Source organism: Pseudorca crassidens, chromosome 19 (genome assembly GCF_039906515.1).
Source record: "Pseudorca crassidens isolate mPseCra1 chromosome 19, mPseCra1.hap1, whole genome shotgun sequence".
Classification (NCBI taxonomy): Eukaryota; Metazoa; Chordata; class Mammalia; order Artiodactyla; family Delphinidae; genus Pseudorca; species Pseudorca crassidens.
In genome coordinates this window covers 16,230,284-16,257,220 of record NC_090314.1, presented here as the reverse complement: position 1 = coordinate 16,257,220, position 26,937 = coordinate 16,230,284, and the positions used below count along the sequence as shown (strand labels likewise).

Genomic DNA, 26,937 nt, shown 5'->3' with positions numbered 1-26,937 from the left:
CCTCCTCCCACCCTCCGTCATCCCCCTGAGCAGAGCACAGGCTTCCTGGGTGGAACTGAACAGAACGACACACTGGTCACATCAAGGTCTGTTCTGGAAAAGTACTTCGAGGTTTTGGATTTTTTCCAGCTGGGTAGTTTTAAGAAAAATCAGAGTTTCATTATCACTTTATTGGTTCACTAGGTTTTAAACAAAATTTTTTTTAAAATCCCGAACTGTGGTTCTGTTTGCAGTCCAGTGAAAGCAAGCTTCGAGGTTGTTTGGGTTAAGCAGTCTAGTTCAGCTCAGCTGCAAATGTTTTCCTGGGGCCGCCCTTCCTGAATGAACCCTCAGCCAGCCTTCCCGCCCCTGCGCCGCCATCTCCTGTCCCCCTGGAGAAGCCGAGTCATTGGTACTGCATTGGCCTCAGCCAGAGCTCCTTGACTCACAGCCATTATCTCATCTGATGCTCAGAACAGCCTATGGGGCAGCTAAGGACGTGAAATTGGCTCTAAGTGATGGAGGACGAGTGGGGTGTCTGCCCAAGGTCACATAGGCTGCCGCTAAGAGGGCCTGGGATGCAGGCTTCTGCATCCCAGCCCACTCTCCTCCCCTCTGAGAGTAGCTCGGAGTAAAGCTGTTACCCAAATCGCCACACACACTGGCTTTCCCCTTTCGGACTTGGTTCAAGGGTTTCTGGTTGCCAGGCTGCTGAGGAAGTTCTCCCAGAAGCAGGGATGGAGAGGTAGGCTTTCGAGGCCTGTGGGGATGGGGGGATATGGCAGCATCTTCTTCTGCTTCTCAGGGAACTCTCGGATCAGCTCCGTTCCCCAGCCTCTGCCCGTCCAGCAGCTGGTACTCAGCTGCGAGTCTGCATGCCCTTCAGTCTCAGCCTCTGCCCCCACTCTCAGGACCCATGTCCACACTTGGGGAGGACGCGATTGGCCCAACTCCCTCCTGCTCAGGATGCCCTTTTATGCATCAAGCCTGTAACCTGTCAGACATTATAGATGGTGTGGCCCATTACGCCCAATTGAGGCTGCTTTCCCCAAAAGCAGAGCTGGGACAGAGCAGGGAGAAATTTGTATCTCTTGCTCAATAGCCATTGAATCACAGAATTGGGTGTTTTGTATCCTACAGGGCAGTGAGCTCCCCGTCACTGGGAGCATTCAAGCAGAGGCTGGATATTATAGTAAGGATACTATGGCTCAGAAACTGGGGGAAGCTTACTATGGGGCTTGTTACTATGTATCCAGAGTTATGACCCCATGTTGTGATCAGGGCTGGGGGGATGGGGACACAGTCTACGGCCCAAGATTGAGAAAGCCACATGGCTTTGAACCCGAGACCTCTGTCTCCTTAGCACAGAGCTGCAGCCGACTGAGCTAATAAGCAGTTTCGCGGCAGCCGTTTTTCCATCAAACGCATATGCTGTTTCCTGACTTCTTAAGGCAGCACGCTATTTATACCAGTAGATCCATTCATTCTTAATGAGCCACGGTTGTGGATTGTAAAATGTTTTATTTTCAGACAGGATTGCTCACTGCCCAGAGCCAGTTGTTGCTATGCCGCCTTCCTTCTTTCTCTGTTCCTGAGAAATGAGTGTTTTGGAAGCTCCTCGGGGGCTCAGCTGCCCTCTCCCCCACTCCCTACTCACCCCCAGTGTTTCCCCAGCAGACTCAGAACTTGCCGTTTCTATCACACCAGGCTGAACGTGGTACATGAACTCCCTGCAGCCTTCAGAGCAGCTGGGAGTGTGTGTTGTAGGGGGCAGGGGGCGGGCAGGCTGGCCGAGGCTTGGAGAAGGAGGCAGAGTAGAGCAGGAGGTCTTCGTCGTTTGGAGGTGGGATGCCATCTGTCCTGGGTGGGTTGGACATTTGCCAGCGTCACAGGTCACTAAGTGATGGAACAGTGACTCGATCCGACTCACTGCTTTAAATTCATTGACAGCTTTTTAAAGGTAGAGCATGTTCATTAAAAAGAATATGGAATTCTGGCTTCATTTTTGAAAATCAGAAGGTCTGGCATACTGCCCCTCCCTGGAAGAATTGGACAGGCTAAGTGGCAGCTTCCCCCTTCACACAGGCCTTGTAGTCTCTGGTTTGCTGCAGTCCCCACCCCTCCCTATTGTCTCTCACGCTCTTTGATCATCACCCTTGCTGGGTTATTAAGGAGAAAGTGAAATAGTTCTAGTTTCCACATCCCAGTGAAAGAGAGAGACTAGAAGTTAGACCAATAGGGACACCTCTTGCAAAAACAGTGGGCGCACGTCTCTGTGGAAGTGAAGGCTTCTCATATCCAGCCCACCTCACTCACTGACCCTTCACCTGACCAGTGGGAGACAGGAGCCTGACCATGGCACATCTGGGCGTCCTTTCTCCTACCCTGACCCCACAAATCCCGCCCACGGTGGTTCTGCGCCTTCTGTGGAGGTGACCCACCGCTGTCGCCCCCAGGGCCTCGCCAATAAGGGCTTAAGAGGTCAGGCCTTGCAGAGCTCCTGTGTTTTAATAGGGGATCCCCGGGCAGGAAAACTTTAGTTTTGTAAAGTCCTTCTTCCTCTCTGGGCCTTGGTTTCCCCATGAGGAGGATGGGGGTGATGGGGACTGAGACAGAGAGTCCGTTCTCGTCCAGCTTTCATATCTCATGGTTCCAAATCCAAGGGGATGAGACTTTATGGAGGAATTTCTAACAGGTGGTAAAGCAGCTCCCAGACCGTACATTGAGGCTGTGTCTACCGGAAAGACCAGCCCCATCTCAGCAGTGGCCCCGTCTCACTCACTCACTCACTCACTCACTCACTCACACACACACACACACACACACACACACACACACTCACACACACTCCGGGTATGTGCTGCCAGTGAAATCCCATCCCCCTTCCCCCACCCCATGCCCTGTGTTTGTGGTAAACGGTCACTAAGTGCTTATGAAGTTCCGGAATCTTCCTTTCAAGGTCCTGCCCCCGGGATTGTCTCTACTGCTTCACTATCACCTTCCCCACCTCAGTTCGTCTTAACACCCTGCATGGGTTCTAGAGTCCTGGGCAGCTGGAAGTACCTGGGCTTTTTTAGTGTATAAATATAATAGAAACCACCAAACACACACAGATGTGAGGCAGAAAGGACTGCTCAGAGGGGAGGGAGGAGAGGCTGCTTTTGAACCACCTGAGGAGGGTGCTGTGTGTCCAGCCCGGCACCCGGAAAGCCACTGACCCCGGTCTTCATGGTGTAGGTCTGCTGTTTGGGTCCAAAAAATAAATAAACAAAAACAAGTCATAGCTGCACAGTCCTGGCTGTGGCTCCCACTAGCCGTTTAGGGATGGGAACGCCGTCCATCCCACCGGGGGCAGGAGACGGGGTGGTGGTGCTGAGTTGCCCGAGCCCACTGTGAGCCCCGCTTGGGCGAACACTGACAGTCTTCTGTGCGGCCACCGTTCTTCCAGGCTCAGCTGAGGGCCTGGGTGCCACGTGCCTGTTGGTCTGGGCAGGTGAAAGAGGCAGGTCTCAGCCCTCAGCTGCCGTGGACCACAGCCCACGCCAGGCGTTGTGCATTTGTGTAATCCCCTGACACCTGTGCTGGGGGGACTACTGTTGTCCCATTTTATAGAAGAGGAAACTAAGGCAGATAATTTACATTGTAATCTCGGCGTGGGCAGAACAAGAAATCCCCATGGTGTTCGGGAAACTTTGCCCTTTTCCCAAGTCTCAGGGAAACAGAGGCCTGGCCATGTCTTGCGTGGCTGTGTTTTGAAAGAGAAGCCCGTGCGTTACTAATTTGTCTTGACCTTCAGAGCCCTTGGTGAAGCCAAACGCTAGCTCGGTGCTGGCGTGTGTGAATGGAGGGGACCACCCCCAGAATAGAAGCCCTGAGCTTCCAGGAGCCACCGTTGTCCCGACTGCTGCACCCCACCCCTGCCCCCTGCGGCCCTGTTGCCTGTCCTGGGCATCTTCGCTGGCCTGGGGGTTGATTTTCCAAGAGCAGGAGGCCCTCATTAGCCACACCACAGAGGTCAGGGGCATGGCTGTCGCTGCTAATTTGTCCCAACCCGATGGCACCCTCAGCTGATTGGATGACTCCAGCTGCAAGGTAAGGTCTTGGGACTCCTTGCCCCCGCCACCCCTGCAATCCCCAACTGAGCTGAACTGGGGAAACAGGCCCCACCCCCAGGCAGCCCGGCTGCAGCTGAGCAGATGACCGCAGAACTCTCGCCAAGTGCAATACAGCACACCCCTCTCCAGCCGCTCACCTGCCTCGCCGTGTGGACCTGCAGCTTAATTCCGCCCACTCTAGATTTCTCGGCCTTTGGGGACCTGGTGAAGTGAATACATCTGGGCCCGCCTGCCCTGTCTGACTCCAATAAGCCCTCGGAGGTAACAGTGCTGATTCCACTCGGCTCAGCAGTCCTCTCCCCAGGCCTCTTGTCCATCACAGGGTGGAGGCCGGCCCCACGGATGGGGCCAGGATGCTTTCCGCTCGCTGGTCCAGGAGTGGCGGCAGAGGCTGGGAGAAGCTGTCTGTCCGGTGATCTCCATACAGGAAGGAGGGGCCGGGCCGCCCCTGTCTCAGTTGCTCCTGGGGTCCACATGGAGTCCGGGCAAAGCTGGCAGCCCAGCCCCCCACCTAGGCTCTGAGATCAGATGCCATGGACTGAGCAGGGACTGAGATTCCAGCCCCGGTGAGGGAACCTGAGGGATACACCCTGAGGCCAGACCCTGAGGGGACGTGATAGACAGAGGCGGAGACCCAGAGACGGAGGGACAGACATGTGCAGAGACTGGAGAGTGAGAGAAACCAACCAAAACAGAAATAGGGATCAAGAGACAAACCCAAGGGCTTCCCTGGTGGCGCAGTGGTTGGGAGTCCGCCTGCCGATGCAGGGGACGCAGGTTCGTGCCCCGGTCCGGGAGGATCCCACGTGCTGCGGAGCGGCTGGGCCCCTGAGCCATGGCCACTGAGCCTGCATGTCCAGAGCCTGTGCTCCGTGGCCGGAGAGGCCATAACAGTGAGAGGCCTGAGTACCGGGAAAAAAAAAAAAAAAGAGACAAACCCAAGAAGACTCAAAACACACGGGGACACAAAGACACACAAGAGAGGGAAAGAAAGACAAGAGAAGCAAAGGCAGAGAGAGCGCTTTTTTTCAAACCATCAACAAGAGAGGCACAAAGAGATGAGGTCAAAGGCGCAGAGACCTAAAGGAGGACAGACAGACAGCACTGACGTCATGGAGTGGATGAAGATGCGTTTTGCATCCCAGCAAAGGAACTGTCAGGAGGTATGCACCCACTTTGCTTCATCTCTGCCACAAATCAGAAGCAATAACCTGCCAGAGAGAAATAGTGCAGAGCACATCCAAGCCAGACCAGCCCCTCGGCCCCTAGCTGCCTGAGTCCGGAGCCTTCCTTTTGAGCCTATCCTGGCTCTGGAGAAGCCCACCACCTGGCCATTGTGTTTCCTGTTCTCTGTCAGGGATGCCTGGCACACCCCAGTCCCAGCATTTCTATCTGCCAAAATCATGCCCATCTTTAAATTCCACCTCTTCCAGGAAGTCCTTCCTGACTTCTCCTTTCCCTGAACACTTTCCACCTCCCCTGCAGAGTATCATGTTCTCCCTGGAAGGAGCTGTTCTTATCTTCCATCCGTCCATCTCCCATTCTATCTGGAGCTCCTCCAGCCAGGGCAGGACCACAGGATTTCAGTGCTGGCGACCACATCACTATTGATCTGAGGATTCATCTTTGTTATCTGGTACCTCCTGTCTGTCTGCAGGCCCCAAGGAAGGAGTTAATTAAAATCAGTGGCAAATGAGTAAGCAAGCACAGGAAACCCTCCACTCCCCAACTCTCAATTTCTGGCCTGGTCTGTGCTGTCCCTGCTGAGGTCCCAGGTGGCAGCCTGGAAGGGGGACCAAGGAGGGAGAGCTCCAGGGTCCCACTCCCTCACCCCTCCTTCTATGGTGGTTCTGTGACTATCCCCACCTCAGAGATGAGGAAATGAGGCCCAGGGTGATCAGGCAGCTGGACAGGGAGGGTCATCCGGATCTCCTGACTCTGAGTCCAGGAGGGAGGGAGGGAGGAAGGCTCTGAGCCTCTCTCGCTCCACCCAGCCTATCCCTATGAGGACAGGCCCCCTGGCCTTGGGACTACCTTTCTTATTGTCCAGACCCTGACTCTCTGGGACCCTGGAGGGAGTTTCCAAAACAAAGGAAGAGCCCATCCTGGGGCCTGGGGTTTGGAAGAAGAGAAGGTTTTGCATGAACAGTGCACTTCTCTCCCCAGAGCCCACTCATCCCGTGTCCATGGCAACCAGCCTCCGACAGCCCCTCTCCGCATTAGTCTGTGCCTAGCTCAGGCTGAGGCCACCATTGCCTGGCTCGCTCATCCCACTTGAGTGTCCTTTTGGGAGAGGCTGCAAGGAGGCGCCTGCCTGGTGGAAAGCCCAGCCCGAGCTGGCTCGCCACCACCTTGCTGACCACCATCAGTCCTGCTGTCTCTGCACAGTGCCGCGTTCTCTCCTGCTGCGTGCCTGCTTGGCCCAAGGCCCAGTGATGGGGGCTGAGGGAAGGAGCCAGACACCAATTAAGACGTGACCATGCCCTGAAGGGGCTCCTGGTACAGTTGGGGAAGTCGAGGCAGGTGTTTGTAGGAAAAGAAATGCAATGCCAGGGGTTGTCTGAGAGGGGCCAGAAGAGCTGCCCCAGCAGTTGTGGGGAGAGTGAAGGAGGGCCTGTCTTCCATACTTGGGCTGGAGAAATTTTCCAACAGAGGCACGGTTTGGATGGGTTCCTGGAGGATGAATTGGAATCTAATTTTCAAAAATATGTATAGGCTCGTATAGCTTTTTAGACTTGCAATGCTTTTTGTCCTACTTGATCTCTTGATCTTATTTTATTGGTAGTTGTTATTGTGTCCATTTTACAGATGAGAAGACTGAGGTTCAGAGAGATGTAGGTATTTGTCCAGGAGTGTCCAAAGCAGAGCTAGAATTCAACCCTAGATGTTGGGAGTGAACTAGACGTTTTTCTCACACACATGGCAGCCCCTGCCTCTGGCGGGAAAAGGCATGTTGAGGAGACAGAGGATGAACTGACCTGCCTGCAGGGAACCAGAGCCCTTGGGGTGAGGCCAGACCATGGGGTGCCCTGCATCCTGGGTGAGGAGGAAAGCGCAGAGATTCCTACAATAGTTAGGCCTGGGTTCAAATCCCAGCTCGGCCTCCAAACAGCCTCTGAAGGCACCTAGTGCCTCCAATGTCTTATGAAACACAACTTGGAAATCTAAGCTCCCCGGAAAAAGTGAGTCCACCCCTGTGAGGTTGGCCCGGGCACCGAACATGGTGAGTGCAGAGGCCAGCTCTGTGCCAGATGGTGTGGGCTGTGAGTTCAGGATGCACCCGCCCCCATCAAATAAAATAGCTCCCATTCATCAGGCACCTACCATGTGCCAGACACTGCCTGTGTTATCTCTATTAACACTCACAACAACCCAGGAAAGGATCCGTCATTACCCCATTTCATAGGTGGGCCTGCTGAGCACAGAGAGGTGAAGACACCGACCCGAAGTCCCACAGCTGGGAAGTGGCAGAGCCAGGACACTGTGTGACTCAGAGCCTCTCCCACCCCTGCACCTCGCTCCTGCTGCCACCAAACAGAGCCCCAGACTTGGGAGGCATCTTGGTGGGATTTCAGGCTGCAAGCCTGGCCCTGCTCCCAGGTGGGGCAGCCCTCACCTGTCCCCACGCGGACAGCTCTGTGACTCTTCTCTGCAGCTGTGCCCGCCTGGTGGGCTGGGTAAGGCTAACTGGGGACGTCTCTGCATTCCCCAGGGCCTTATCTTTCCTTTACATTAAAAAAAAAATTTTTTTTTTGCTTTTAGTATGCAAAATTTTCCACCATCTGCGTTGCCTTTGGCAGAATATTTGCTGAAAATATCTCTCTTCCTCTCTAATTCCCGTAATTTCTTGGGGCTGTGGGAGCCTCCAAGCAGAGCCGCAGATGCTCACAAGGGCCTCCCGAGCTTATAGGCTGCTGGCTGTCCTTGTGCCAGGCAGGCAGATGTTGTGCGGCCCAAAAGTCACATCTCCCCGCCTCTCAACCAGAGTGGGGCACTGGGGTCTCTCCACTGATGGAACAAACCTGACCTGAAGTTGAATCCTAGGATTCAGACCCAGAGTGGCTGTCTAGGTTGGCCTCTTTTTGTGTGTGATGAAGCCCTGAGAGGTGTCCCCAGGGTCACAAAGAGAGATGGTGGCAGAGCAGAGGCAGGAAGCAGGTCCCCCAAATCCCGGTGCAGTGCTGTGAGGTCCATTGGCCAGCATCCTGCCTGTCCCCTGGACCGTCCCAGGCAAGGTATCTCCACAAGCCAGCAGCTGCCACATGTTCTTTGAGGCAGTCAGGAAAGACTTTCCAAAAGGGAAGACTTCCCCCCACCTTCATGTACCAAAACTCTTGAGTTTCCATGGTGACAGTCAAATTGCAAATCCATCCAAGAGTGAGCCAGGGGGAAAAAAAAAAAAAAGCTGGCCTCTCCCCAGAGAAGCAGGCATGGCTGGTGCCGGGGCTGTCCGCTTCTGAGGATGAGAGCTGGGCAGAGTGGGGCAGCCCTGCTGCGGCATGATGGGAAAATCTCAGGGACGCCAGGTCCCCAAGCAAGTGGTCCGGGGGCTCAAGCCACTGCAGAGGGGGAGGCGCCCCTCCTCCCTGCCTGCTGGCAGAGCCCGGGTGAATCCACTTAGTGACACCTCCTTCTTGGGGAAGCTATCGGGACAGTCTTCTCCCTGGTGTTTTCCCATTTTCAATCTGAAAATCAGACGTGGGCAGAATACAAGCGCTCGTCACTGACGGAACCATCCTAGACTCAGCCTTTGGGGAATTAGAGGAAAAACCTCAGCCTCCAGACACACAGAGTGTTTTCTTGAGGATGGAAGGGCAAGAGTCAAAAGATTTATGAGCCTAAAAGCTTTGTTAATAGACCTGGAAGATTTACGATTGCAGCTGCCGTGCAGGGGAAAAGGTGGCAGCGCAATCGAATGGCAAATTAGCCAAGGTTCGGGTTTTAACAGCAACATTTGGAGGGGGAGGAAGAAGAAAAACTTCTTCCCTTGCTGCCGGAGGAGTATTTGGGTAAACAGCATTTGCACTGGGCTGTGTCCAGGGATGTTCTCCGCAGTGTCTCCTTGGTGCGTTTCTTTCCCACTGACATAAGTGCCGAGGCCAGGTGTCAACACTGCCGACTTCCTTGGGTTTATTCCTTTCGAGTGGGGTTTATTAGAGTGGACTAGAAATGGGATTGAGTTTGCACCACAGAGACCTCTAAGCTGAGGCTTGGCCCCCTGCTTGAAATCGCAGACACAGTGAGCAAGGATGCTTGAGCTGAGGGAGACGAACCCAAAAGGGATGAGTCGTTGGCTGGCTGCTTCTCTGCTCTGTGATGTCTTTGCGAGCTCAGTTGTCATCTGGGGCTGTTCCCCCCCCTTCCATGGCTGTGGCCCTTGTCTATAAAAGGAAACAAAAAAACAAGACAGCTGACTGTCACTTGGGGAGGTTTATTTTTTCTAAACCTTGCACAGCATAGGCACCAAGTGGGAACTAGGCAGTGTGGCCCCCGAACCCCACCTCCAGCGTTGGTGCTTGGACGACACATACCCCTCCCAACAAAACATGCTCTCGCAACATAGCATAGCAGTCTTCTTGCGGCTTAAGCCCACTCCTAGCTCAACACTGTGCCCATGTACCACAGATGACAGAACAGGGAGCAGAGTGAAGAAATAGGGTGAATGAGTAGCCACCATAACCCGAGTCCTGGGATGTCCTTTCCCATCGTCTCCTTTCAAGCTCTTGGTATGTTGTGCCCTGTGGTATCTGCTCATCAGCACCAAAGAATTCCATACCATGGAGCCCCGTGTCATGTCCCCTACCCCCCACTGCCTCAGCCTCATATTCTCCACCCTGCCCCAGAATTTTGAAGGTCCTGCATATCAAACATGGGGGAGACGGAACATTCCAAGTCAGGAAAAAGGAATAAATTATCCGTTAAGCGTCTCTGCCAAAGAGATGGGGAAACCAATGTGGAGAACGGTAACCGTGTTCCCCTCAGGGATTTCCCACTGCTTAACAGGCTGCTGGACACCCCTTCCTCCTGCTGCGGGAGGGGGCAGAATCCTCCCCAGTTCCTTTGCATCTGCCCCTAGGGAGACCTGGGGAGCTTCTTGCCACCTCCTGCCACCTCCCACTCCCTTTGTCTGAGGACCCACAGAGTTGGCATTTAGTCAGTCAGTGAATGAGCCAAAAATACGTAAATGCTTATAAAACCGATGCCCATAAAATCGGGTCTCGGTGGATTCATAATCAAAGAAACCCAGTCTGGGACCTAAAACGCGATTGCAAGATAAGTCAGGCCTTTACTTGCGTTTCTCAAATATTGTAAAGGGGGCATGTGGACCACAACCCCCCCATCCCCATCTCTTTTTGATTCTACGTCACAAGAGCCCAGAAAGCCAAAGCAGAACTCTTCCTTGAGGGCAAGAAGGGAAAGAAACAGCAGAAGAGGCAAAATCCTTGAGCAGACAGAAGAAAGGCAAAGCTGGAAGCAATCCTGTTAGCATCGTTCTTGCCCCACCCCCACGGATCAGGCTCTGCAGGAGAAGCACGCCAGCCTTGACTGTGGTGCAATTTGTCCCCTGCCCTCCAGGAACCTCTCGGTCTGCTGGGGGAAACACACACAGAACACTTAAAGCGGGAAGTAGCTGCTGCAGGTGTAGCAGAACACACAAGGCGTTCAGCCAGACAGGTGGGAGCCATAGGGAAGGCTTCCTGGAGGAGGTGGTACCCGAACTAAGCCAGAAGAAGAGAGGTGGGCAGGGCATTCTGGGTAGAGGGAAGCCAGTCCCTGCGGGAGGTGCTGACCGGCAGTTTGGCAGGAGCTCCAGGCCGCGTGGAGCCAGAGGAGCCCCAGATAGGAGAGCCAGTGAAACTGGCAAGATGTGGGGATGAGGGAGGGAGAAGAACCAATTAGTCATTAAAGCTTTCGAAGCACGGCTGCCCTGCTGTGGAAGCACAGGGTCAAGGATCTCTTAGGCTGAAGTGGTCAGCCAGCTCCAGCCCCTCTGGTTGCTTGGTTCTATGACTTGTGACTTTCTTAGCTGAAAGGTGACACAGGCTGAAGGCATGAAAACTTTCCAGAAGGCTCTAGATCCAGGTGGAAGCTACATGGCCTAGGTCCTGCCATTTCCCTTCCTGGAACCACTGTGGGCTTCCCTAACTGACCAGACTCTCTCCCTGCTGGGCCTTAATGCAATTTCAGGATTCTCCTCTGCACGCTGCTCCAGAGGGGCCTAGAGCATCAGATGAAACCTATTAGCCGCCCTTGATATAGATTGATTTTGTTTCCAGTATCATCTCCCACCAAACATGTCTCTATGGCTCAGGTTTGTTCTACAGATCAAGTAAGATAATGCTTCCCAGGTGCCTAGCACAGTGCCTGGCAGAAAGCACTCAACTCCCTCCGTAACCAGCATATTGCATTCCTGGGGAAGACACGCTGACGCTTACCCCACCCGCTGAGTTAGTCACCTATGCGAGCTGGTTACCTGTGATCCCAAACCTTTCTGTGCGGTTATACTTGCTATTATAATTACATTATTTAATTAAATGTTATATAAATTGATGAAAAAAGTCAGAAAAGACACAGAGTCGTTTCATTAAAACCAAGACTTTGGAAAGACTTGGTAGAAGTCACTTGCTTAAAAAGGCTATTGAATTAGGTGTAGGCAGCACAACTGTAAAAAAAAAAAAAATGGGGGAAAGAAACGGAAAAATAGAGGATTCCTGCTTGCCCATGTCTTCAAGATCTGCTCCAATTTAAAGAAACTGAACCTGAGAATCACAATGCAATATAGATGCAGTTTAGACACAAAAGACCATGTGGGTCGATCTCAAAGAAGCACCCAAGCCCTCCATCAAAAGATTGGCGAATGGGGCTTCCCTGGTGGCGCAGTGGTTGAGAGTCCGCCTGCCGATGCAGGGGACACGGGTTCGTGCCCCGGTCCGGGAAGATCCCACATGCCGCGGAGCGGCTGGGCCCGTGAGCCATGGCCGCTGAGCCTGCACGTCCAGAGCCTGTGCTCCGCAACGGGAGAGGCCACAACAGTGAGACGCCCTTGTATCGCAAAAAAAAAAAAAAAAAAAAAGATTGGCGAATGGATGTACATTTCTATGCTTAAAATTAAAATGGAGTTTAGTGTATGAATAGATCCTGTATTATGACTCCCACTGTTGACTAACCAGCCAAATATGGTTGCATTTAGTCCAGAAAAGAGGGTTTCCACCACAGCAGGTGCTCACTGTGGGAGCTCCCCCTCCCCTTCCCTTCCCTCTCCTGGGGTTCCAGCCCCACCAGCCATGCTCCTTCTGCATACACAAGACCCCACTGGCAGTTGCTGGATGAGCTGGGATGAGAGCCCAGGCCTGCTGGCTCCCAGTTCAGTTCTTCTGGTGGAATCAGAGTGGTTACAAACACAGGCTGTGGAGCCAGCCCGCCAGAGTAAGAATCCCACTGTGGGCAAGGGCCTCGGTTTCCTTGCCTGTGAAATGGGGACAATGCTATTTCCTATCTTGCAGGGTTGTTCTGAAGCTTCCTTGAGTTAGTGTATGTCAGGGGCCTGGAGCCCTCCATCAGGGTCAGCGAGGACTGGAATTATCCCTGCAGAGCATGGCCGGGCACCTTTAAATGTTGCCAGGTGCAGTTGGGCCTGCACCAAAGGGGGTAATCAGCTCCTCCCAGCAAGAGGGTTCTGATTCAGCCACAGGGAGGGGGTGATGGGCGGAGATGGCTGCCTGAGGACTGAGCCCTCCCTGCCGGTGCTGGTCATACTGGGCACCGCACCCCTGAGTCCCCGCCTCCTCGCACCGGGACTCACCTCTTTGACAGGAGTACCCTGCCATCCCTATCCCCGGACCACTGTCCCCGTGCCCCAAACACCAGGGCCGGCGGAGGTCCTATGCCACTTTGTCCTGGAAGGAAGAGGCCTGCCCTGGTCCCCTCTGTCTGACACGCCTGCCTGTGGTGGCCAGTGGGGGTGACCTCCTGTGCTGGTATCTCTTTTCCAGTGGTTTCCAGCGACAGTGACAGTGACTCAGATCTCAGCTCCTCCAGTCTGGAGGACAGACTCCCACCCACTGGGGTCAGGGACCGGAAAAGCGGCAGACCCTGGGGGGAATCAGGTAAGTGTGGGAAGCAGCCCTGTTTGTTTCCCAAGCCCCCGGGGCAGTGGCTTTGCTGCTTCCACAGGCTACCGCTCCCTAGTGGCTCTCCAGTGGCTGGGTCTGTGGACTTGTTCTAGATCCGGGAGGCAAAATGGGCCATCAGCTGGGAGGGCTAGGAGCTAAAGTGTTAGCACCACTCAAGAGCAGATAGAAAGGGGACTTCCCTGCCGGCCTATGGTTAGGATTCCGGCTCTCACTGCCATGGGCCGGGTTCAATCCCTGGTCAGGGAACTGATCCCACAAGCTGTGTAGAGCAGCCAAAAAAAAAAACATATAGAAGGGAAGCTCAGGTATATATGCAGAGAAAGCCTGGGGACACATTTTCCATTCCTTATCTTTAGACACATGAAGGACCTTCCCAGGAAAAGGACCAGCTTCATTCAGAGTCACTCCAAAGGTTAGGACTGGGATACTTGCGTGACATTTCAGGCTGAATTTAATACCTAAGAAGAAAGCTTTTCAGTAACTGCCTCAAACTGGAAGGAAATGGAAGGCTGGGTGATCTTCTGCCAGAACTGATACGGAAGGAATTCCTGCCGGGGGTGGCAGTCTGGACTAGGTCAGAGATGCCAGTGCCTGGCACTCCTGTGCCCATGGCAGACATTACCAGTTGATCCCGGCACTCTCTCCCACAGAGCCTGACATGGCTTCGGAATCCTCCTCCATGCAGTTTTCCCAGGGACCAGTATCAGTAGGCGGGGATGCTGCATGAGGTGAAAACTGTCCCTGGACTAGATGATCTCTTAGGCCCCTTCAGGCTGCAGATTCTCTCTTAGGAAAGCGTGGAGGACACTTACCTGCCAGCCTTGGTTGCTAGGGCAGGTTTTATACTCCTCACCTCCCACTACCGTAGCTCGTGTCCCCTCTCTTCACACCGGCTCTCAGCTGCGGCCAAGCGGGTCAGGAGATGGAAAGATGGAGTGCAGTCTGCAGGCCCCACCGCTGCTCTCTGGGCCGGGCAGGGGCTAAGAGCTGTGTCTGAGTGAGGATTCTTTAGTCTGCAGAGGCAGCCGTGAATGTCCCTCTTATTGGGTTCACAGAAATTTACACGCTTCTCCACGACACCCTCCTTCTCCGAGGGCAGGACAGACTCGTCCTCACTGCCAGTTTTCATGTGGGTAACTACTTGTTCCTTAGTGAAATGACCTCAGGGCCCATTCGATTGCCTTTGTAGGTTGTGGGCCAGTCGGCAGTGGCCAGAGGGTGGGGTCCCGCTAGAACATGGCAGCCACGTGGATGGGGAAAGGGGGTGGCGGTTCCCAGGGGAAGGGGCTCTGGCAGACGGTCCCATCGATACAGGTCACAATTCCAAAGGAGGAGACTTCAGATCAGCTCCTTGTCAGGCTGAGATGGTCCCTGTCTCGGTGCAAGGCCCAAAGCACGCAGCCTTGAACCATTCATGGTTTCTTGCAGGTGGCAGCGTGGAGTCATCAAAGATGGGGCCTCCCCGCCCACCCAGCCACCTCTCAGGGAGCGAGCGCAGCCTGGCCATCGAGACGGGACCGGCTCTGCAGACCCACAGTGGGGGGCCCACCCAGGCCGGACCCAAAAGGCCACAGTGAGTACCAAGCTCCTCCTTCCATCGTACCCACCTCCTCTCTATCTGCGCCCCCCCGGGGGGGTGTTTTCAGTTCTCTGCATTTTTGAGCCCTGTGCCAGGTGCCCGTCGAACAGAGGCAAGCCAGACCCATCCGTGCCCACAATGAACAGAAAGAGGGACCCAAAAGGACAGTGGTGACTGTCCCTATCCGTTCTCAGTAACTGTAACAATGGCCGTTTCCATCCTCTGCTTTATGAAATGTGTAATCTTTCAGAGCATTTCCCTTCCTGCCTAACAGTCACAGTAACTCTATTTTCAGAGCACCTGCTATTCTCCAGGCAGTGCGTGCCCAGCCTGGGCCGGGTGCGGTGGGGGACAGTCCCTGACCTCCAGAAACCTACTGCATAGCTGAGGAAGGCAAATCAGCTCACCCAAAACAGAGCCCAGGCCAGGGCAGGCCCAAATCCTAAGAGGGAGGATTCAGGACCCCTAGAGCTGACGGCATGGAGGCCGGCCTGTCCTTGCACTTCCAAGGTCAACTTTCGTTCTCTTGGCCAAATAGACAGGAGGCTCAGTATCCCCATGTGATGGATGTGGAAGCCAAGGGCAAGAGTCCAAGCTCCCACCGGCCCCGGCCAACCTGAGGTCACCATGCACTTGGGGGACAGGGGAGTCCTCGCACTCAAGCGGGAGAAAATTGTGCAGGTGCACGATCGGCGCCCAGCCTCCTTCCAGAAAGAAGCCCCAGCTGGACTTAGTGCGTCTACAACCAGAGGACCCATGGTGCACACTGCATGGGTCAGCGCAGCAGCTGGTGCCCCTGCCGCGCACGGGGACGGCTGCAGGCCTGCTGGGCTGGGGAGTACCCCCCAGGAAACCCTGTGGGAGCGCCCCTCCCCTCCCCTTTCCCCTCCCCTCCCTCCTCCTCCCTCATTTCCCCTCTCGATGGTCATGAGGGACAGAGACAGACTGTGACGCTGAGTGGGCAGGTCTCAGGGAGGGAGGCGCCGTGGGCGTGCACCCTCTCCCCCCTACCCTCGCCTCCTGCAATCCCCCCAGGGAGGGCGGTTTGGAATCAAGCAGGCCCAAGCTCCAGTCCCAGCCCTGCCATCCATACCCATGGGAACTTGGGCAAACCATCAGGTCGAACCACATGAAATTGCATTTTTGTAGATCAAAAACAGTTAAATATTGGCAAATCCGTAAGATTCAACCTAATATTTGATCTCTCAGTGCCCAGTTCCATTATCGCTGAAATGGGGACCACATCGTGTCCCTTGCAGGTTGCAGGGAGGGTAAGATCCAGGGTCCATGTGGGGTACCTACCTGAGTGGGTCTTCAGGAACTGTCCAGTAATCACGGGGCAGGCTGTGTGGCCTAGCACATAGACAGGGTTCCAGGGCTTAAGTTGTTACTTGGAAAGGACTGGCCTAGAGGAAGGTTGTATGTTCCCATGTCCATTTGCTCCTGCTGGCGTCCCAAGATCACCTGTGTTGACTAGCCCAGGTATCGATGGCCACACTGAAGCCCAGGGACTGGGCGACCTGCCTGCAATGGCACAGCACAGCGGAGCAGGGCTGGGCCCAGCATGCAGGTGCCCCCTGCCCAGCACTCAGCCGCCGGCCCTCCCGGGCAGCCCCCTGCTTAGTTTCAGACGGGGCAGCTGCTTCAGGCGCAGGCCGCTTCAGCAAGGAGTCAGCCTTCCCTGCATTTCATTCCCAAAGCTCACACTGTCACTGGGGTGGGACTCTGCCTCTGCTCCCCCTATAGTGGCCTTTTTTTCTCTCCCCCAAAGGTAGAAGGCACACCTGGGCGAGCCCCTGCTGCTGACGTGGGCTCCGACGGTCCCCTCTGCCTGCCCTGAGCAGAGGCGTGCTTGGTGCGTGGGGCAGACTTTCCAGTGGAAGAGCTTGAGAGAGAGAGAAAGCGCTGGAGCCAGACCCTACCCGGCTCCTTCCTGACCAGTCCCAGGGCCCTCCACCGCCAGCCCTGTCGGACGTGACCTCTGACTCGACAAACCAGTGTTTGCAAGGCTGAGTCTGCTTCCCCCAACCCAGTGCCTTTCTGCACCCCTTCTCTCCTGGGAGCCCCCCTCTCCACCGCCACCCCAGTCACTCCCCTCAGCTGTGACCTTTATTTATTGCCCCCAGCCCCACCCCCAGTCTACCCCTATGTTCATTTTAAGTTTGCTCTCGTCTTAGTTGGACTGGAAGGGCCTTCAGACCCACCTTCTGGGGCCTTCCCCTATGCACTGCAATTTCAGAGGGTGCCAGGTAGGGCTTTCTCCATATTTGTATTCATGGAAAAAGAAATCAGAGCCTGAGCGTGACCCTTCACACCTGAGCGTGGCCCCCGGAGAGGAACCCAGAGCAGGTGGGATGAGAGATCCACCCATCCTCCCCCTTCCCCTGCGGCTCTGAACGTGGATGCGGCCTCCTCCCTCCCCGCCCAGGAGCTGCTGTTGAACCTGGCTCTCGGTTAGGTTTCTTGGAAGCCCTCCTTGGCCTCCCCGAGGGCTGCTGGAGCTGGAAAGGGTTCTGGTGAACACTGTGAATTCACTCACTGGAGAGCAAGCAGCCTTCAGCTGAGCCCCCTGCTGGGCGTGAAGCTCCCTAAGCCATTAATCCACTCCCCTTCAGTAGGTTCAGTTTGGCAGAAAAACACTTAATTCAAAGTGTGGGCAGATGCTTCTGGAAAGCCTTTCCTGGAGGAGAGAGAATGCGTGATTCTGTGTGTATGGCGTCCACACCCCCCCTCCTGACCACCCCGGGCCTGGTCCTCGAAGGGCCTTCTTCTCCAGGCTCTCAGGCCCCCACCATTAGCCCTTTTGCCCTAGTCGCTGGCAGACAGTTAAAAAAAAAAAAAGTAATAAAAACACTGTTTCCCTGTGACAAGTTATGCTTCAGAATAAAAACAATAAAGATTAGAATTTGCATTGAGCCAGCGTGTTGATCAAAAGGCCACAATCACTTGTGTTTCTGAGATGCATCAGTAGAGAAATGGATGGAAAAAATGTGGTACGTTGGTTGCTGGAACACTTGCTAAGCCGCAGTAAAAGGAATGAGCTAGATCTGCGTGGGTTAGAAGGGCTCACAAGCCTAACGTTGAATGGGAAAAACAAGGCCATCTAAGTAGAAATAAAAAGTACAGATAATCAAAATGAGTCATATGAACTTACATGTAAATGTGTCAAAACGCGTGTAAAATGGGCAAGGATTTGTGGTTAAACACTGTGGACTGAACACATCTGTATTTCCTCTGTCTCCCCAAACCCCACCAAAATGACATAAAGGAATGAAAATGGCATGAACTGCAAAGATGGCAGCAGGTAAGAGAGGTCTGAAAACTTTGGAAGCTGGAAGAGTATAACTTGTTTAGTGCCAGCTTCCCCCACTCCCCAAAGTGTCTAAGAGAGCTGGCAACGCTTAACAAGCCCATTTTCTCTGCAGAATCCCCCACATGCTCAGAACATGGAGGGACCGGGTATCCCTAAGGCAGGAGTTCAAGATGGTGTGAAAATAGTATTGGTTGGAAGAAGTGGTTAGACCCGAGCCCAGATTGCACGTGACTGCCCTTCTCTGATCCTCGTAGAAGACAGGTGTACAGCTGGCCAAGGTTGCACTAGAAGGATTCTGGATTGGGAACCCCAAGACCAGCCAAAGGCTGGGGTGAAGCGATGGTTAATGGGGAGACCCTCAGCCCCCTTCCTCTGCTGACAGCTGGGCCTGTTCCCATCCAGCCACCCCAAGGCAGGACATTATTGAATTTCTCTCTGGGAAACTGAGCAAAGAGAAAAGACTGACAGATCCTGAAATTGACAATTCCCCAGTCTCTACCCAGTCACCACTATGAGGCCCCCATTCCCAAGCCCTACCCACATGTACAGAGCTTCCTGTTAGCTTTGTTGTGTTACAGTCATAGTGGCAACAGCCAGGGGCACCAGCAGTTGACCAAAACCAACAGCTCCAGTACACAGAAGAAAGGGGTCAGAGAACAGTCCTCTGAAGATATTTGCCCATGAAACAGGAAGAGAGTGTCATTTTTAAAAGGAAGTGTTAAAGCTCTTGAAAATTTTTTAAAAATATATAATAGCAGAAATTTTTAAAGGCATTAGAAGGGATGGAAGATGTGAGAAAATCTCCCAGAAGGTAAAACACCGAAACAAAGAAAAGTCAGGACCATTGGACAACCAAAACATCAGATCCATGCAGAAGGTCTAACCTCCAACTAATAGGAATTTCAAGCCAAGAAACAGAAAAGAGAGGAGAGAAAATTGTAGAAGAAATGATACAAGAATATCTCCTAGGACTGAAGGAAAGGAGCTTTCACAGAGCAAGAACCCACCAAGTGCCGAGCACAGTGACATAAAACCACAGCCGTGCGGTGGGCCACCACCATCGTGAGCTGCCATGTGGCAATACCTGTAGATGAAGATGCACCTGGCCTGCAGGTGCCGTGCAATCACCTGAAATCTTGCTAAAACAGATTCTCACCCACCGAGTCTGGGCCAGGGGCTGAGCATGTACGTCTATCAAGTTCCCAGATGAGGCTGCTGGCTAGAGGACCACATACCCTGAGGAATACTGGTCCAGAGCAGTGGTGGTCACCACTGACAGCTCATTGGAATCACTTGGCCAGCTTTACACACACTCATGCTGGATGCACCCCTAGAGATTCTGGTTTAATCAATTTGGGGCCCAGCCTTGACTCTAGGATTTTGTAAAGCTCCCCGGATGACTCCACGTGCTGGCAGAACCAAGAACCATTTCCCTACAGAAACTCTTCTATGTGTGCTCCAGAAGATGTGCACAGGATGTTTAGAGCACTACCTTTTTATTAGGTAAAAACTGGGGACAACCTGAATACCATCGACAGAAGACGAGATCCATAAATTGTGATATAATCAGGCCACGCTTAGTATAGATGACTCTCACAAACAATGCTGAGGAAAGAAACAGATGGCAGAAAAAATAAATATGTTATGACACCATCTATATAGAGATTTTAAAACATGCAAAAATGTTATATATTAACATATATTTTATGCAGTGGAAGAATAAAGAAATGCATAGGAAGGATAAACAACAGCTTTCAAGATACATCTTGAGAAGAAGAGGCACAAGGAACGGTTTCAACTTTACTGATAATGTTTCATTAATCTCAGCGATGGATAGATGGGTTTGTAATATTTATAATATTTCATTATATGTCATATTTGAATTATTTTTATATGTCTGAAATCTTTCAGAATAAAAATTTAGGGAACTATAGCAAGGCTTATCATGAAATTTCAGGACACCAGGATAAAAATCCTAAAGAAAAAAAATCCTAAGACCTTCCAAAGAGAACAAAATTTTTTGAAACATGTCATATACCAAGGGTCGGGGGTTAACATGGCTTTGAAATTCTCAAAGCAAATTTTGAAGCCAGAACACAGTGAAGAAGTATCTTCCAAATTCTGGCAGGAAATGATTTCTAATCTGGGTTTATATCCACCCAGATCTTAGTGACAGTAGAATGAAGATATTTTCAGACTTGTGAAGTTTTGTTTTGTTTTGTTTTAATTTACCTCCCATACATTCTTTCTCAGGCAGCTACTACAGGATGTGCTCCAGCCAAACAAGGGAGAAAACCAGGACACAGGAACACAGGAAACTGCGGATGCAACAGAGGAGAGGGGCAAAGACAGGCCCCAGGATGTTGGCAGTGGCTGTGTGTGTGGGCTAGAGGCCAAGGCCAGCCAGCCCAGATTGGAGCATGAGGGCAGGAGAGATACCCAAGGATGTACAAACAGGATAAGAAGCATACCTGTGTTGGAGAGATTGAATATGATATCATGATATTCTATATCATGACATATAATATATAAAACTGAAAAATCAAGAAGTAGAATCAGCATGAGATTTCAGTACAAAGGTAAACACCAGCAGACATGGCTGAGTTCTAAGTGTTGCCTAGAGAGGGACTTGGGTTGGGGATGGGGGGGGGCAGGAGATTGCTGCCCTATGTTATAAACTTTATAGTACAGTTTTTAACTTTGTACCAAATTATATTTCTAACAATGGAATTTTTTGTGGAAAAATATGTATCAAACAGGATAAACTCGTGGGATGTGGGTGAGAGCCCCGGAGCCATAGCAGGAAAGTAAGATAAAGAGGCGATGAGGACCTGCCTGGCAGAGAAAATGCAGCTCCAGAGGTCCCTGTATCCAAAGGCCCAGCCTGTAAGGGGCTGTCGCCTCTGCCTCCCGGCTCTCAGGAGCCTCTGTGCTGGGACCGACACCCCCTTTAGACTCCTCAGACCTGATGTGGCACAAGCCACCACACTCGCTCCCACTAGAACCCCGTGCCTGGACCAGACCTAGTTTACGAGAAGGACCCAATCCTTACAGCCTCCAGGGGCAATTCCAAGTGTGTTTCCTAGAGATGTGTCCCAGGGTTGATGGGGCTCTGAAGCAGTTTCATCATGTGTTAACCCCGGAAGCTTTCAGCTTTAGGGCACAGATGGGATGCAGATACCCCCACCAGGGTCTGGGAGCTGCCAGGAGTCAAGGGTTCTTGGTGGCGGTTCTGGGAACCAAGAAATCCTTGCTTTCTGAGTCTCAAGCATCCAACTTACCGATTAACTTTTGAACCTGAGACTCTCGCAGTTAGGGATGGAGGATGTTCTGTGTCATCTGTAAAAATCATGGAGTGCAGAAACGACTTGATTTGTCCCACATGTTGGATAACCCAAGTAGTCCCTAAAAGAGACCACATGAACTTTGGATACCTGATTTTGAATCCCAGCTCTACTACTTAGCACCTGAAATGATGGGTACTTCTCTGTCTCAGCTTCCTCATCTGTAAAATGGGGATAATACTTCCTTCACAGGATTGTTGTGGAAATTAAAAACTCGAAAGCACCTGTAAAACTCCTACCACTGCTATTAGTCATGACTCCCATAGGATTCAGACGTGGCCCTTGCCTCAAGAGTTGTTTAGATGACGTAAGAAGGTAAGTGCAGTGGCTGCATGGAGCCTGGGACACAGCAGATGGTCATGCGCTTCCCCTCGGGGAATAATGGTTCATCTATCCAGTGTTGACTGGGCAGCTGCTGAAGTGTCAAGTGCAGTGCTAGAGGCTGAGGTTCCGTAGTGGCCCCCACCCTTCTGCAGCATCGAAGTCACCCGGTGGGCTTGTTCAGACACAGGTCACTGGGCCTCACCCCAGAGCTTCTGGCTCAGAGGTCCAGGGGGGAGCTGAGAACATGCATTTCAAGTTCCCAGGCGATGCTGATGCTCCCCATCGGGAGACCAACTTTTTTTTTTTTTTTTTTGGCTGCATTGGGTCTTCGTTGCTGTGCGCGGGCTTTCTCTAGTTGCAGCGAGCGGGAGCTACTCTTTGTTGTGGTGTGCGGGCTTCTCATTGCGGTGGCTTCTCTTGTTGCAGAGCACGGGCTCTAGGCGCACGGGCTTCAGTAGTTGTGGCACGCAGGCTCAGTAGTTGTGGCTCGTGGGCTCTAGAGTGCAGGCTCAGTAGTTGCGGCTCACGGGCTTAGTTGCTTCGCAACACGTGGGATCTTCCCAGACCAGGGATTGAATCCATGTCCCCTGCATTGGCAGGCAGATTATTATTATTATTATTTTAATTTCTTTGGTTGCGTTGGGTCTTCGTTGCTGCATGCGGGCTTCCTCTAGTTGCATTGAGCGGTGGCTTCTCTTATTGCGGATCACAAGCTCTAGACGAGCGGGCCTCAGTAGTTGCAGCACATGAGCTCAGTAGTTGTGGCTCGCGGGCTCTAGAGCGCAGGCTCAGTAGTTGTGGCGCACGGGCTTAGTTGCTCCGCAGCATGTGGGATCTTCCCGGACCAGGGCTCAAACCCGTGTCCCCTGCACTGGCAGGCGGATTCTTGACCACTGCACCACCAGGGAAGTGCAGGAGACCAACTTTGAAGACCCATGGATCTAGTGGAACCAGTTTACCTGTGTCTCCCTGGACTGACACCCCTAGACCGACCCAGGCAGGGGAGCGGCGGGCGGGTGATGAGGACCGGGCTGGCGGAGAAAACACAGCGCCCCACTGGACGAGGAGACAAGCCTGGGACCAAGTCCTGCTGCCACATGCCACCCCTGGACAGAGGCCCCGCCCCCGGCTGTTCCTTAGCCCTGAAGCAAAGAGCGTCCACAGGCCCAGCAGGTGAGAGTCACTTCCACCCACAAAGAAGGGGGCTGGCACCTTTCCCGAAGGAGAAAACGCCCACTTTCTGGCATCACATCCCTAGGTTCCCAGAAACCTGAAATCTCTATCTCTTCCTGTTCCTGCCTTTCCGGTGAACTGTCTCTGACGTGTTCTCCCCGAGTGCCGAGCCGGGGAGCAGCAGGCAGTGGAGAGGAGAGCTGCCCGGCTGGAGGCCCATCAGGGACCCCAGGCGGTGCCCTCCCTCGCTTCCCTCACAGCTCCCGCCTCCTCACGCCACTTTGTTTGCCGACAACAAACAGAGCCCTCAATTCCACTGAGCCAGGGCCCGGGAGAGATGAAGCATTTTGCTGTGTAATAATCGTCACGGCCAACATCTGTTGAGTCAGGCACCTGCTGCATGCTTTAGGGCTCCTCACCCACCTGTGCAGCAGATACTTCTAATGTGCCCATTTTACAGAAGAGGAAACTGAGGCCCAGGGAGGTCAAGAGTGCCTGTATTGGAATGTAGAGCAGTCAGATGCCAAAGACCATGCTGGGTTGAGCAGGGGGGGGCGGTCTGGTGAGAACAAATCAGGATTCAGTGCGGCGATGGAGGTATGTGCAGGCAGAGAAAGACGCAGATCATAATGTCTAGATGAGTAGGATAAAGTCAGCCCCTTGTCCCACTGGGGTATTTTCCTTCTGCCAATTAACACATGAGAATAAAGTTCAGTCGCTACACAGAGATTTTGCCCCCATGTTGGACGCTGTCTCATGCCCCGCGAGGCTGAGCACACGCCATGCTCTCCTGAGTCCTCCCTTATCGGGAGACCCGGGGTAGGCTCAGGGAAGCAGTTGTCTTTTCAGGCCTGTATGAGCAGGAGGATTTGCCTTAGAGGGTTTCCAGGAGCTTCCATCAATCAAATAGCCTCTCAGCGCCTTTGGAGCCAGAGCCTGTCTCTGGACTGACCTGCAACTCCTCCCAGGGCTGTGGGAGCCGCACCTGAACATGACCCCTGAACTCCAGGACTGGGAGCTGCAATCCCACAGTCCCCAACCCATCTCAGCTGTCAAACCTCCACACCTGTCTTGTCTTCCCACGCCACCTGCCCCTCTTTCCTTTATTCTCTTTATTTTTTTTATTGTGGTAAAATACACGTAACATACATTTTAACCATTTTTAAGTGTACGGCTCAGTGACATTAAATCCATTCTCTTTGTCGTGCAGCCATGACCACCATCATCCCCAGAGCGTTCTCATCGTCCCGGAGTGAACCCTGTGCCCGTTAAACACTAACTCCCCATTCCTCCCTCCCCACCCCCAGGCAGGCCCGCTCTACTTTCTGTCTCTATAACTTAACTACTCTAGGTACCTCATGTAAGGGGACTCATACAGTGTTTGTTCTTTTGTGTCTGACTTATTTCACTTAGCTTAGTGTTCCCAAGGTCCATCCATGTTGTAGCCTGTGTCAGAATTTCATTCCATTTTATGGCCGAATAATATTCCACTGGGTAGATCACATGGTTTCTCCACTCATCTGTTGATGGTCATTTGTGTTTTTTCCACCTTTTGGCTATTGTAAGACTGTTATGAACATTGATACACAAGTATCTGTTCGAGACCCTGCTTTTAATTCTTTTGGGTGTATTGCTGGATTACGTGGCATTGCTAGATTAGGTGGTAGTTCTACACTTAACTTTTTAAGGAATCACCACTGTTTTCCACGGCCGCTGCACCATTTTCTATTCCCACCAGCAGCGCATGAGGCTCTGCCTTTCCTTCTAATGCAGGATGCTGTCCTGCATCTCTCTGCCCCCTGTGGCTCATGGCATGGGGAACAGCAGTCACCCAGGGACCTCAGCAGCTCCCTCGATGGCTGGAGCCTGACTGGCCTCAGTGCTGGCCTCACGGGCACATGCACAACCTGTACAGTCACACAGGGCCTCACACTCAGTTTCAGGCTCTGCTGTCACTGTCTCGAAATTCTCAATCACGTTGAACAGGGGGCCCCACGTTTTCATTTTGCACTGGGCCCCACAAATTGTGTAGCTGGTCCTGGCCGGCCTGGCTGTTCTTTCTGTGTGCAGACCCAGATGCACAGTCAGGGCCTGACGGGGAGGATCCTCACACGGTCTGCTGAGGGGCGGCCTGGGGGCACCGGTTGTCTGGCCCTGCTGCCAGCCCATCTATGAGATGAGACAACTGGACTAAATAGTTTTCTAATTTTGTTCTCCAGAGGTCCCTTGGGAGGGGGTGGAGAGATGGGAAGTCCCAGGGGCAGGGGTGGGACCCATCCCCACCCCTACTGCCAACAGAGGGGCTCCCTTTGACCTGATCTCTCTATGTGGTTCTGCAGCAGGAAGGAAGCCTCTGGAAACTGACCAAGCTGTCTGGATCCTCCACCCCAGGCCGCCCCAGCCCTGTGCTCTGCCCCCAGGGAGGGAGAGAAGCCTCCGGCATAAGGAGACCAGGTGGAGAGCCCCGCAGTGGGAGAGGTGGCCCAGGCACCAGCCAGAAATGCACTGGGAGGGGCCCTTGCCAGGGGAGATGGACAGCACGCACACGCACACGCACACGCACACACACACAGAAAGATCCGACCGTTTACAAAACGTGTGACAAGTCGGTTCAAAGGCTGTCCCCTGCAGTGAAGGGCCTCGGTGCTCTAGTGTCCTCGTCCCCGTCCCTTCACCCCCAGCTGACCAGGGATCCGACCTGCATGCGCCCAGCCCCGCCCCCCAGGTTGCCTTGTACAGAAAGCTAGGGAGAGCCTGGCGGCTCGTCAGTACCAGGAGATGGGGAGGGGAGAGGCGGTGGGAGCTGGAAGAACCCTGGGAGACCTGGACAAGATGCCCCCAAGGCCTCACCGAGACAGGCCGAGCTCTGAGCTCTTTGATGCAGACCGCAGGATGTCTGCAGCTGCTTCAGTGCCAATTACTGGAGAAATAATTCAGCGTGCTCACCCCCTGCCTCTCAGCAGACACTCTTTGGGGACATTTTAAATCTGACTGTACCTGCTGAGCAGCTTCTCCACCTCTCTGCCCAGGGGAAAAGGGAACCTAAAGCTGGGTTTGTCATCCCTGCCCCCTGCCCGAGGCAGAGCCTGCTCAGATCAGCACCCTGCGTGCCTGCCGCCTGGGCGCTGCCTCTAGATGAGTTGCAGCTGAGCTGGGTTCCCTAGAGTCTGTCCCCCCACCCCTACCCCCACCCCCATCTCCTTAAAGGCAGGGTCATGGCTTATGCATCTTTGAGTCCCTTGTTATCTGTCAAGAAATATTGCTGGGTGGAGAGATGGGTAAACGGGGAGGGAGGTGGATAAGTGGGCGGACAGGGTGGAGGGAGGGAGGCAGGGAGAGAGGAAGGGAAGGATGGAGGGAGGAAGGGGGAGAGAGGGTGGGACGGGGGAGGAAGGGAAGGATGGAGGGAGGGAGGGAGGCAGGGAGAGAGGAAGGGAAGGATGGAGGGAGGAAGGGAAGGATGGAGGGGGGGTGGATGGGTGGAGTGTTGGGCAGATGGATGGAAAGATAAGTGAATGATTGTTGTGTGTGGACCAGTGTACTGAAAGACGAGAGGATGGACAGAAGGATGGACTGCTGTCCTGAGGGAGGACGGATGGATGGATGGATAGAAACACTCCCAAGTCCAGGGCCCGTCTGTTCTCCCTCCCTAGGGAAAGGCCAGCAGATCAGGAGCCTACACTTTCCACAAGCTGTGGGGTCCCCTGCCTGGGGCTCACTCAGTTCCAAGCAGCTGCTAGGCTCCCAGGGAAGAGCCGATGTTGAGACAAACCCGGGCTGCTGAGGACCCGGCCTTTGGAGCCTCCATTAGTACCCTGCCCGGGCGCCAGGCCTCCAGGCCCCAAAGCAGCTGCTGCCTGGGGTGTGGCAGGAGCAAGTCCGGCTGCCCATCTGGCTGCACCCCTCTCCTCACTGTCCTGACTCTGCTGCCTCCAGAGCGTGTGGGTACAGACAGGTTGCCTTTGCCAGCAGGAGC

The 26,937-nt window shown here is 53.4% G+C and overlaps 1 protein-coding gene across 4 annotated transcripts in view; it reads left to right on the top strand.

Moving 5' to 3' along the window:
* RPH3AL (rabphilin 3A like (without C2 domains)) overlaps positions 1–25,276 on the top strand; it is a 126,162-nt gene extending 100,886 nt beyond the window's left edge. Inside the window, exons 8-13 of one of the 4 annotated variants that reach the window (XR_010937629.1) lie at positions 13,088–13,201; positions 14,657–14,801; positions 20,374–20,699; positions 21,657–21,779; positions 22,667–22,961; positions 23,047–25,276. Coding sequence is in view for 3 of the 4 variants with exons in the window: in XM_067716719.1 (XP_067572820.1) it covers positions 13,088–13,201; positions 14,657–14,801; positions 16,583–16,613 (290 nt within the window). In the remaining variant the exon portion in view is untranslated. Of the gene's footprint in view, positions 1–13,087; positions 13,202–14,656; positions 14,806–16,578; positions 17,723–20,373; positions 20,700–21,656; positions 21,780–22,666; positions 22,962–23,046 lie in introns of those variants that run through there. The other 3 variants (XM_067716719.1, XM_067716720.1, XM_067716722.1) reach the window with 3 other exon arrangements.
* Positions 25,277–26,937: the final 1,661 nt, after the last annotated feature.